Source organism: Xenopus laevis, chromosome 2S, assembly GCF_017654675.1.
Source record: "Xenopus laevis strain J_2021 chromosome 2S, Xenopus_laevis_v10.1, whole genome shotgun sequence".
Classification (NCBI taxonomy): Eukaryota; Metazoa; Chordata; class Amphibia; order Anura; family Pipidae; genus Xenopus; species Xenopus laevis.
The window spans coordinates 73329741-73342784 of NC_054374.1; the positions used below are offsets into that span (position 1 = coordinate 73329741).

General features: G+C 37.6%; 1 protein-coding gene across 1 annotated transcript in view; it reads right to left on the bottom strand.

The window, feature by feature from the left end:
• The window catches only part of tfap2e.S (transcription factor AP-2 epsilon S homeolog), a 27694-nt gene extending 26369 nt beyond the window's left edge, over positions 1–1325 (bottom strand). The window contains exons 1-2 of the mRNA XM_018249503.2: positions 1078–1325; positions 288–740 (exon numbers count right to left, since the gene is read on the bottom strand). Of these exons, the coding sequence (XP_018104992.1) occupies positions 288–740; positions 1078–1104 (480 nt within the window). The 5' untranslated portion in view covers positions 1105–1325. The remainder of the gene's footprint in view (positions 1–287; positions 741–1077) is intronic.
• Positions 1326–13044: the final 11719 nt, after the last annotated feature.

A 13044-nucleotide genomic window follows, 5' to 3' on the forward strand; every position in this document is an offset into this window, starting at 1 on the left:
CCAGGATAAGAGTATCTGCTATGGCTGCCTATGGGACTTTTGCCTGTAACAAATGCCTTTATACCCAGGCAGTATCTGATGTCTCCGATTTCTCCTCTACTCACCCAAAACATTCAACCTGATTCCAGGAAATTATATGAAACTTTGATAATGTGTCAAGCACAGAATCCCATGTGTATACTCCCCTTAATGTGTGAACCTAAGTCTATCGTAACCGCAATTAAAGTGCAAGCGTTAAAGCGCAGAAGGGCAATGTCATTTGAGATAAAGGGGAAGTTAAACCTCACCTGCATGTCTTCCAAGCTGTGGTGGGAAAGGGCATGTATGGGCAGGGAGCTGTCTGCCAGGCTGTGACCCCCATCTGTCAAACCAGGTATGAGGTGGGACATTCCCCCGTAGTCTCTCCGTGGGTCCAGACTGAGTCCCCTGTGCGTTTGGGAGAGGAGTCCTGCCTCTTCTTGCCGGCTCCTCGGGGTGTGCCAGGAGGGCTGCTGGTGCTGGTGCTGGTGGATGGAGTTGATGCTGCTGTAGGGGTCGCCGAGGTGTGGGTATCCGGACTCCTGGCTCTGGGAGTAAGATAAAGGAGGTTGGGGGTACGGGGGAGGAAAGTAGGGGGGTTGAAAGTCGGTGGCCGGCGTGTGGCACAGTGGAGGGGCCGAGCTGTAGGGCCCCTGGTTGAGAGATGACAGCTGGGAGAGTCGGCCGCCGCTGGCTGCTCCATTCAAAGCTTCAGAGCGATCCTAGGAACAAGACACCAACACAGCTCAATGGGCCGCGGAGCTCACACTCTAACCTCACCCTTCCCCCGACTAATCTACTGGCCCCAGTGCCAACACTCTATGTTGCAGCCCTTCCTTCCAGACACATATACCCAAAGGGCACTTCACGCTTTTTCCTGGATCATTTTTGCCCCCCCCCCCCCACACACACACATACTCTGTCCGTCCGCTCTCACATTATTATCCTCCAAAGGAAAACTAAAACCCCACAATTAGTTAGGGTGGAAGCTGCCATGTGCCTCCCCAATGAAAAGATGAAGAGGTGTAAGCTTTCACTGACATCCACCCCAGCACTTACCATGGCAGAGTACGCGTGTACCAGCATGAGGGCAGAGTCCGGGGCACGATACCACAGAAGAAAAGCAACGTGGCAACTCCCACACACACACAGAAAGGAAGAAAATTAGGAAAAATCCTGAAGGATCAGGGGGAGACGATCAGATCCATAGAACAGAGAGCAGCATCCAATGTAGGTGCAAAGTGCAGTCCTAGTCAGCTCCTTAATCTCCCTGTGCCTCAGCTTCTCTCTCTCTCTGAGCGACTGGCATCTCCATGCACTTCAGATATAGGCACGGGAGCGCGCCGGGGGGTCGGGAGCGCGTCTTAAAGAGACAGACACTCCCAGCCTTGGCTAACTTGCTCAAGACAATCGCTCCGCGAGGAAATATCGGCGTATTTATCCCCCTATATATCATCACTACTGCCGGGCATTTCACAGTACAAACGAGAGACCTGTCGCAATGAAGTAATTTGTCTAGAATACACAATGTCTTTAATACATGTACAATATTCACTATTTTACAATAACGATTTTGTAGTGCTGATTTTCTGCAGCTCTCACATGGTAATGTCTATCAGACTATTTCATTACACAGCCAAGATGAACCATTTTTCCAAGCAAATACATAAGCAACTAAGGCATGGCTAGAATAAATGGTTCCCCTACCTGGGCTACACACATTTTAAGGTGTGAATAATTATTTTGCGTTGGAGATAACTGCGCTATAGAGTGTGTTGGCGCTGTACATAGTGGGCACTGAGCAGGTGGGTATCCCTACCATGAGATGCCTTAGTGGAGAATCCTCATCCCCAGGCATCCGATTTCTACACATTCTATTACTTTCCCCTAGTGCATCTGTTTCACAATTCCTTATGTCTGCAAGCGTCTTTTACTATTACATTTTATAGCTGTAAAATAGAAACATAGGAATGCTTTTTATTACTTTTATAGACATATATGTAGTCATCTGTCGATTTTGCTATATTTTATGTGCCTATCATCTATCAATCCATCACTATTCGTCTATAAAAACATTTCTCTTACAATCCTTCTGTCTATACATCTATCGCTATCTATTCTTATATTTTATTTTCAATTAGTATTTATCTACCCATTCATTTTGAGTATCTTTTGATAAGTTATCTGTCTATAACAACATTTTTTTAAAAAAAAAAATAATTCTATATTCTATCTCTCTCTCCCATTTACCCATCTTTCTGTGTGTCTGTCTGCCTGTCTGTCATTGTATGTATCCATACAGCAGTGTGCATGACCCCCAGCAATAATGAGCACCCCTGGCAGTATTTGCAGAAACACAAAGGTTACATGCAGAGGGCTGGGGGCTCTGAATTCCACTTACTGTAAGTGCTGTCCAGTGGAAATGGCTGGTCCTGCAGAAATCAACCCCCCCCCCACCTCCCTTCTCTTCTCCACCCTCCTGTCCTCAGTCCTTTGAAGTCTCTACTTGTGAATGCTATGAATTTACCACTCTCTGATGCCCAAAGGGTTGACTTTATGCTCAATCACAAGAACCATATACAGGGCTGTTGTTCTCACTGATAACTGGGTGGGAAGCAGGTTTAATGGGAGTGATGAATTCTAGTTTTGTATTGGACAACATATAGTTATAACCCTGTACACAGAGGTTTCCATCACATGCTTTGCAGATGCCTGATTTAGAGATTACAGAGGGTACAGCCTCATCTTGCGATTTACTCAGTAGTGAACCCAATTATAGCATACCATTGCTGGCCACATTCAATGATCTAATCACTTTTTGGATGTGCTGGAGTTTTATTAATTCAAATTAACCCAGAAGTTGTGCAGCACATTTCCTAAGTTGATACCATATATAGGGAAGTTGAGAACAATTGGTAAGATTATAAGGCCTTTCCATAGAACAATGCTTTCCATTTGTGAGTCATATAGCCTCTATTGCACATGTTCTCAATCTACAGGAAATTAACAAACCTTTATTATATATATGTGTATATATATATAGAAACACATGGAGGAGCACACCCTAAACTTGTAAATAAGGTAAATAAAGTAAGATTTATTGAAAAAATCCGACATTTTGAACACCAACTGTGCCCTTTCTCAAGGATTAAATATATTTATATATATATATATATATATATATATATATATATATATATATATATATATATATATATATTTATTGTACTTAATCACCTGTGAGTTGTGTCTCTTTGACTCCACAAGATCAGAACAAAATCATAGTAAGACCCATAATTACAAAGCTAATAATTATTATCATTATTATTAGTGGAATTTAAAATGTCAGGTACCACCGATGTTATGTTGGTGAAGCAATTTGTTATGGTTACCACATTAAAATATAACAAATACTTTTATTTTAAAAAGGTCTAATAAATCACCTTTAATTGCTTAAACTCATATATTTATAGATCTAGCTGTGTATATGTATAATATCAAAAGGATATAACAAAAGGATTGATATGATATTTTGTATACACCATGTATCTATATATAGAGAGAAAGAGAGTTGCTAAATGTCTAAATTGTATTTCCAGCACTCAACAAAGTACACTGATAGACAAAAAAAGAGGCACAGCAGCGATTTTGTTTCCAAAATCCCTCTATTTGGCAAGATATGGGGATTTTCTGAGAGTTATAGTTCTGCTGCAGGGAATCATATCATCTTTCTGTGGTCTTGGCAACCATATTATGACGAAAATGAACTTGCATGGAAAAAAGCAATTGTTTCTTTAAAGAAAAGATTTAATTTGTAAGCATACAGTATGTGCCTAAGCTAAAATAACAAATATGCACACCAATATCTAGGTAGAGATAGAGTAGAGAGTACTGACACTGACAACCTTTGGTGTTTAGGATTTGTACAACAACCGTTCCCAACACATTCTGCTGGCAAAGGTTGCATGCTGGGGTATATGTTTCAATACTGGACTGCTGACACACACAAATCTCTTCTTTTATAGTACTGAGAGGATACTTTTAAAGAAAAAACACAAAAGTAATTCACATATAATGAGATATCTTTAACTGAATATAAAAGGAGCAAATCCACACCATTATCCTCCTTGTACGTATTGTACTTCAGATGTTTTAGCACAGCCTACAGGTGACATTGTGGTTGATGTTATTCCAGCATTCCTGACTACAACTGTTGCTCTGTGGATTTTTTGCCCTACTCAGTGCTGGGAATGGTGCAGGCACCGCTGCTTGCCCTGCTATTTATTATTTCCAGAGGCAACTACTAGTCATGGATCCCACTGGTGGCTAATAAAAGGGCAACTAAGTTTGGGAGTTTTATTTTGAAAGCAGCTAGTAAGTTGCAGGTAAAACTTAGTCCCTGTGTAAAATATATAATGAAGCAATAGAATTCTTAATGAATCAGATGAAAATTAAGCGTAGGACTGGCCAGATATGGGATGACTTTGACGTAGTTGGCCAGCTTAAATATATTGCAATATATGGACAAACAATCCCTGTTTTGTTTAAAGGGTAAGGCATTCTTTAGTAGCTGTATGCACAAAATGTTTCAATGTCCTTAATATATTGATAATGTGTTGAGGGCAGAGGACTTCTTGTGTTTGTCTATAGGCAACTACTTGAAGGACTGGTGGTGTGACTGCAGAAATCTGATGATGCTGTGACCCAGTGTGCTGTAAAGTGCTTTATGGGTAACGAGGTTGGGAGACACAATGAAGAGAAATTCTGCACAAATACAATTGCCCTGTAGGATTAAACATTTGTTCAGTTCAACATTTTCCCTTTAGCAGTTTTAATTCTACCATAAAGAATGATCTGTTACAGCCTTGCCACAATCCTTCAAACACCAGCATTCCCAGCTTTAAACTACCTAAAAGTGTTGGCATGCACACTGACAGACCCTGACGTCCCAGCAAGAAGCATTTTCCTCACATTTTGATCCGCTTTACCTCTAGGTAAACAAAAGATTGTCTGCTTCCCCTAAATGTATGTCACTGCTAATAACCATATTTAAAACGCTGGTTATACTGTATAACATCACACGTAGTTATAAAGCTGTGTGATGAGTTTAGGCATGGGTGTAAGAAAAAATGATAGCTTGAAAAAAGCGCAAAGAAACCACTGCTGACACATATAATACAGCATTTTACACCACTTATCAAGCCAGAAAATTCTTTTAATGGATTATACCTGGTCTGAGGCTGCATAAGATAACATAATTACATAAAGTAGGCATTTATCTGGCAATTTAAAAGAACCCACCAATATAAATAGATAAAGGTACAATATTAAACGGGTGGTTCACCTTCATGATAACTTTTAATATGTTATAGAATGACCAATTCTTAACAACTTCATTGGTCTTCATTATTTATTCTTCTGACTCTTTCTAATTTCCAAATGGGGGTCACTGACCCAATCTAAACAACAAATGCTCTGTGAGGCTACGGATGTATTGTTATTGTTACTTTTTATTACTTATCTTTCTCTTCAGGCCTATTCATATTCCAGTCTCTTATTCCAGTTAGCTCTTGGTTGCTAGGATAATTTGGACCCTAGCAACCAGATTGCTGAAACTGGAGAGCTGCTGAATAAAAAGCTAAAAAGTCAAAAACCACAATTGATAAAAAATAAAAGGCAATCACAGATTCTCAGAATTTCACTCTCTACATCATACTAAAAGTTAATTTAAAGATGAACAATCCCTTTAAAATACAGAATTATTTTCATTTAATTCATGCATAAGGAATATGAAAGTGTTAAATAAATAAATAAGAAATTAATTTCATGGTACTTTTTACAGTGTGTTTTAGCTCTAAATTATTCTATCCATGATATAGTATTTTTTTAAATTTGATGTTGCTTTTCTGGTGATGGTTTTGGAGCAGTTGATAATTACTGTATGTATTTACTAAGGTTCCACTGAAAATAGGAGACAGGGGTGGAAGGGTTTGGTTTATGCAGGAATACAAGATGGCTTTACACAGCAAAGTTAATAGTGCACAGACTGCAATAAAAAAAATAGGACTTCAAATTCAAGATAGAAATAAGATACAAGAAATGTCATGTAAAATCGTATTAATAATTTTCTCATTTTGGTGTTACTGGTCCTCTCATTTCTTGCTTACTACCATGTATTGTATTCTTTTCCAAAAATTGAATACATGTCAAAGGAGAGTAGTGCTAGGGATGGGCAAATTTTTTCAACTTGTTTCGCCACGGAATTGACGCCCATAGACTTGTATGGAGTTGTGCGTCAAAAAAAAAGAAAAGACGCGCGTTAAAAAGAAATTGACCACCCGACATAGATGCCCATAGACTTTGATGGGCGTCTGCAACATTTCGCCCATTTTTGGAGAAACGAAACGGGTCAAATTCACCCATCCCAGAGCACACCAGCAGAGTCAACTTAAAGGGGTGGTTCACCTTTAAGGCAACTTTTAGTATGGTATAGAACAGCCAATGCTAACTTTTTCAGTATTTATTTTTTATAGTTTTATAGTTATTTGCCTTTTTCTTCTGACTGGCGTCGCTGACTCCCTTCTAAAAAACAAATGCTCTGTAAGGCTACAAATGTATTGTTATTGCTACTTGATATTCCGGATCTTACTATTCAGCTCCTCTACTATTCATATTCCAGTCTCTTATGCAAATCACTGCATGTTGCTAGGGGAATTTGCACCCTAGCAACCAGCTTACACTGCAAACCGAAGAGCTGCTGAATAAAAAGCTAAATAACTCAAAAACCTAAATCAATATTGGGTTGATTTGCATATGTCCTCAATTTCTAATAAATATTGTTTTGTATGATGCATATTCTGATTCTTATGTTAAGAGATTCTTTTTGTGATACCACCTTGTTTTGTTGATTTATCTATTTAGTGTGAAAGCACATCATAGGAAAATTGTCTCTTTTGCCAAGCATACCTAAAAACATGATAAATGCTGCTTTTTTATACGTTAGTTCTTATACCCTATATCTTAATTTTCTTTGCGTACTGCTTGCATCAGCATCAGATCCTGAACTCATTTTTATTATCCAGGCCAGTATAATAGGAGCTAAGTGGTTTTCATCATGCAGGCCAGTATAATACAAGTTAGGGGAAACTCTAAAACCAATGCTGATGAGCAGAAAGGAAGGAAGGAAATTCAGAAATCTGATAACAGTTATGAGGGAATTCAGCTCTGCAATATCCATGTTGTTAGGTCTGTACTGGGATTCAAAATAGGGTCTGGGATTTCAGCATCGCAGTGGCCCCAACAGGAGGTAGATGACATGGACATCCTTATATGTAGATTATGTGTCATTCAGATGCTGGAATCCATTGCATCCTCTGCATCTTTAAGATATATGTTTTGCATGTCTAGTTCACCACTGATAGAAACACACTGGTCAGTTGCACTTTTGGGGCTGGTGTTGTGTGGGCACTAAAAGTCCTGCCACAGAGAAACAAGCAGCTTAGATAAGCGTGTCTGGGACAGACCACCCACCATACAACAAGACAAGAAAGGCAGGACACATGAAGTTGTGCTTCACTTGACCATCACCATAACATGCTTAAAAAAATAAGTCCCTTATATAATGATCATTTTACTAATGAATTATCCCATTTACTGCTATGTATTGCATCTGGACAAATCCAGGTAGGTACCTCTGGAACAGCGATTGCTCATGTTACAATAATTGTTTGCACAGATTTGAAAGCTGGGTATGAAGTAGTACAGTAAACATAAGTCAACTAAGACACTGCAAGGGTAACTTAATAGAGCATAACATGGCTAACAAACTTTTGTTGTGTTTTCTCAAGCTGCACAAAAGAACAGTGGCATAACATGTTACTAGTGATCTCCTTCACTTACCCCCCCCCCGCCATACTACTTTGTGGAAAGCAAGAATATGTGCTTTATTAGTGGGCCCCAAAGTACATAGTTGTTACAAATGCATTAAAGAACATGTCTGGAAGGCTTGTTTTCTTTAAGCCCAAGAATCCATCATGTGAATCCAAGTAAAAAAAATAATTTTGTGGCTCTTAAATCAGTTTAGATGCAGTAATGCTAGTTATAATCAAATTATCGTAGTTCTTGGGGTAGTCTAACATCAAAACCTATGGACAGTAGAAGGCGATATCAATATTCACAATGTGATAATTCTCATATAGGAAATTAGCAAACAAATTAGAGTTATAGTTTTGTTTTTGGCTGTTTCTGATTGGCTGCTCTGTAAAAGTATTAAGAAGAGAGGGAAGATTGAGTCAGACAAACAGTGAAGAAGGCAGTATCTATAGGCTCTGCTCTGAAAAAAAAAGGAATCACGCAAATAAACAATAGGGAAAAAAGTAATGATTAGGCCAGCATGGGTAAATAGTAAAGTAATAAAATAAAAAAATAAAAAAAAAAAAAATAAAAAAATGAAATTTAAGAAGTAATAGATAATAATAGGCCTATGAGGTAGTGCCTCGTCAGTCTGGAAATGCATTAGGCCGGTTCCTTTTTGTCCTAATAAATGATATTTAACTTTTACATTATTTCCACTACTTTCTGAATTTGTGATGGTCTTCACATTTAAGTTGTTCATCTGAAAACCCACCACAACATTTAGTTCCTCCCAGATTGACATATATGTATGTTTGTATGTTTGTATATTTTTATTTATAAAGCGCTGTTAAGGAGCAGCAGTGCTGTACACTACATAGAAGTACAATATATATTGGTTTATAAGTTTTGGTTGTATAAAAAACAGGTGCACTGCCAAACAGAGCCTCAGTGTAGGTTGACAATCCACATAGTGGCTACCAAATGGCCAATCACAGCCCTTATTTGGCACCCCAAGGACATTTCTCATGCTAGTTTTGCTCCCCAACTCCTTTTACTTCTGAATGTTGCTTACGGGTTAAAAAGTTGGGGATCCCTGCTTTTGATGTTGCTGACTCAAAAATATTTTTTTTCTGTTTAGCAGGTTGAAAGCAATATTATTTTTGGAATAATCCAAGAAAATCCACTGTGTGTGTGAAAAATATTTTCTTTGCAATATTTTAATAAATATTTTACACCATACAAGGCCTGTTAATGTCTTTTAAATATTGCAAAGGCAGCCTAATCTCCACAAAGTGTAGTAGAATATGAATCTATCACTGTATCTTTAACCTGTGCATCCATTCCTATTTATCAGCAGCAAACTTTTTTTTAAATCTGGCAGTATTTAAAGAGTCAGTGCACGTGTGAGTGTGCATGTTGCTAAAATTGTGTAATTGTTGTTTTCCATGCCTGCAACAGTAATTTGTACAGAGGTAGCAAACACTTTGCTTTCAAGACTAATTCACTGTGATGTGCAATAGGCATTAGCAAACACAGCCCACATTAAATTTAATTTCATTCCAGCACTCTCCCCTCCAGCTATATTTGGCTTCATTTTCATTTTGCTACAAATTCCCACAACTCCGCTCTCTTTGATTTTCAGGTTTAATTAACAATGCTCATTAAAATGAATGCTATTCCTCTCTTTTAATATCACTCTACCACCTGTCTATATTGGAGAAATGCTTGTGTATATGAGCTGAACTATTTCATTAGGAGCACTGTGCAATGATAGATTTTTATTTTTTCCCCTTTAACAAGGATTGATGCATTGGTTGATTGATGTCTTATGAATGAAAGGTTTATTTATTTATTTTACTCACACATCTTTCTCTATAATAGGAAAAATGGATTTGTCATGCTAAATTTGGCACTTGTAATTTCCACATAAGTTGTTTAAGCACCACATAGAATGTACTGGAAAATAATCCAACTGCAAGGGGCTGTGTCTAAGCTTATCCACTGTAAATTATGTTATGTTTTGGTATCCGAGGATGAGTAGAGTATAACAGTGCTTTATTAGCAGGTTCATGCAGCCATTACACAACAGTAACTTCCAACTCTATCACTCTTAAGCAATATAGAAAGTTATATGTATACACAATATAACTCTTGTGCACAGTGACACCTGCAGGCCATTTATATAAACACCACAAATTACATTTCTATATTCTTCCGTTACGCTAATCTTTGGACACAAGGCTGGCTGTGAATGGATGATACCATAGGGAAATGTTTTCTTTTAGTATGCTTTAAAAAGAACGAATTGATAACGAATTGAAGGACCATTTTCAACATTCTATCACAGACTTTTACTGTATAATACATATTTTTTAAATCTTAAATCTTTTGGTTCAACCAAAAACCAACAAACTGTGGGGGTCAGCGCTAAACAGCTAGGGGAAATAAGAATATAGATCTTATGGTGTAGTCATTTTTTGAATGTTGTAGTTCAACACCTCCACCTATTTACACACTATGCACTGTTGTGTTCCTGTTTTACATTTAAAAATAAATCACCACGTGCTGATGATAGGTGGGTACTCACAAACGTTTCAAAATATATTCAGCATATACTGTATCAAAAGATCTGAGTGGTTTCCCAAAGGGACCCTTGCTGTAGATAGTTGTGGAGCACAGTAGTAGTGTAATACCTTTATTACTTTTAAAAGTTTCTTTGAAATCATGCACTCACAATTTTATAGTTAAGTAGATTCAATGATTAACAAATAACTTAAAAAGTTTACAAATGTAACTTCATTTTTAAAATATAAGACTATAAGTCTTCTGACATATTAATACACTCTCAGTGGACAATATTTTACATAAATCATAAGGATTCATTGGGGGTTCAAGGTGCATAAAATAAACGTGTTGGGCTCACAGGGGATACATAAGTAGCATCTACAAAGTGCACTGTGAAAGAGCCAAGCACACTTGTTTTGTTTAGGCTCTAGGCCACAATTTTGAAGCCATTGTGACTCCTGCTTTTCCACACAGCTCTTTATAAAGGAGCCCAATTCTCTTCTGTGGTGAAATTTCAAATTATTTGTGTCCATTGAGTACATGGAGTTCTGAAGTGCAAGGGTTACTGTTGCAACTCCACTGGAACTCTGCCCCTACCTCCCTGTTTAATGGCAACTAGTGTAAACTTTTCCTCTGGAAACTGAAAAACATACAGTTTTGCTATTGTACCTAAGTAATAATAAGGTCAATAAATAGAAAAAGAGAACAAACTAACCCTTGAACTCGCACCTCTGCATCACACGATCCAATTACTTGTCGCGGATACCCCTCCAAACCACAATTCAACAACCACCCCTGGGGTGTTTGTTGAACTGTGATTTGGAGAGGTATCGGCGACAAGCCAGTTAGGCGGGTCTGAGACCCATCCTGAAGTTCCTTGATACTCGTTACTTACCTCTACTCCTTGGCAACGCTAGCAACCAACTGCAAATTGAATAGGCGGGTCTGAGACCCATTCAGCAGCTTTTGTATACCAACAACCTATCTCTACTCCATTCGTCTCCCTGTTCCTCACCTCATTTTAATGTTTTACTGGGTTCATTATTTTTATTTTAATCTATTAAGTAAAAAGTTAAGTTTTAAGCTTGTTCACTGAGTAATCGGATCATGTGATGGGGAGGTGCAATTTCAAGGGTTAGTTCTTTCTCTTTTTCTATTTATTTTTCACAATTCAGACCTTTCATTCTAAATTGATGGAAGGTGCTCCCTGATCTAGAATTATCTATATAATAATAAGGTCGTACTGTAACATTTAAGGGCAGATTTATTCAATTCGAATCAAATTCAATTCGAGCTTTTTTGAAAAAAAAATAAATGTTATTTTCAAAAGTTCACCAAATGACTGTAGGAGGTCCCCCATAGGCTAAAACACCAATTGGCAGGTTTTAGATAGCGAATAGTCAAATTCAAATTCTTAAAGGGACATTATGGGGCATATTTATCAAGTGTCGAATTTCGATTTTGAAAGAAGGAGGGCACACAGCTGCCATAGGCTAATGCCTGGTCTATATGGTTGCCACCTTTTCTGGAAAAAAATATCGGCCTTCCTATATATTTATCTTTTTCCCCTATTAATAACATTGAGATGAACCATCATTTTTACCAACCCTACTGGTGTACAGTGTTTTGTGATATTTTTCCATTTTCTATTTAACAATTGTGTGGCCAGCTTGCAGTTGCTAGTGATAGTGACTGATAAGAGGCATGATACAGAAAAAAATTAAACTACCAAGTGAACCTTAGGTTGCATTTCACAGTCTGAGCAGAAATCTTTCAATCAGTATGAAAGTTGTAATTAATAAAACATCCTAAGCCTTAGGTTAGATTCATGCGTGACATAGAAAATGAATTGGGCCAGGGTTGTCAAATTGGAGGTTCACAGGCTGGATGTGGTCCCTAGACTTCTTTGTGTGACAACATCATTGTCATATACACCTATCCTGAAAACCTACAGTATAACAAATACATGTCCCACTACATGTAGAGTAAGATAGCACTTCTCTAAGCAATGATTTGTCCAAGCTTGTCCCTGTGCCTCAAGACATGTTATTGTACAGCTATATAAAAAAAAGAAGTCACTGTGCTTGAAAAATTAAATTTAAGGTACTACATATTATTGTTGTAGCATATTCAATATTATCACATACAGTACAAAACTATGATTAAGCTGCATTATAGTGCATTCCTGAAAGACCATATCACCTCTTGGAAGACACAATTCAGGGAAAAAGAATAAAGGATTACCAAAAGTGGAATTGTCACAATAAACTGTATATCACTGTTTGTATTACTGCCTGCATTTATGCCACATTTTAAATAAGTAACGCTTGGAGGCAATATATTATTTATCAGTGCCAATTTTCACTCAAATATTTACATATTAAAGAGTCTTCAACCAAATGATTAATATCACAACCCACTAAGCTATAAATCTAGTTCACTTTCAACATATGGTTTCTTAATTTAGAACTGCCTGTTCTTCTAAACATTCATTTGGGGTTCCTTTTAGACTTGAAGTTCCCCTGTCTTGCAAATATTTACTAGCCTGTATTCGTACAATTTTACTGTCTTTGTAGCAGCACTATTGAAAATGCATGCCAAGAAAGA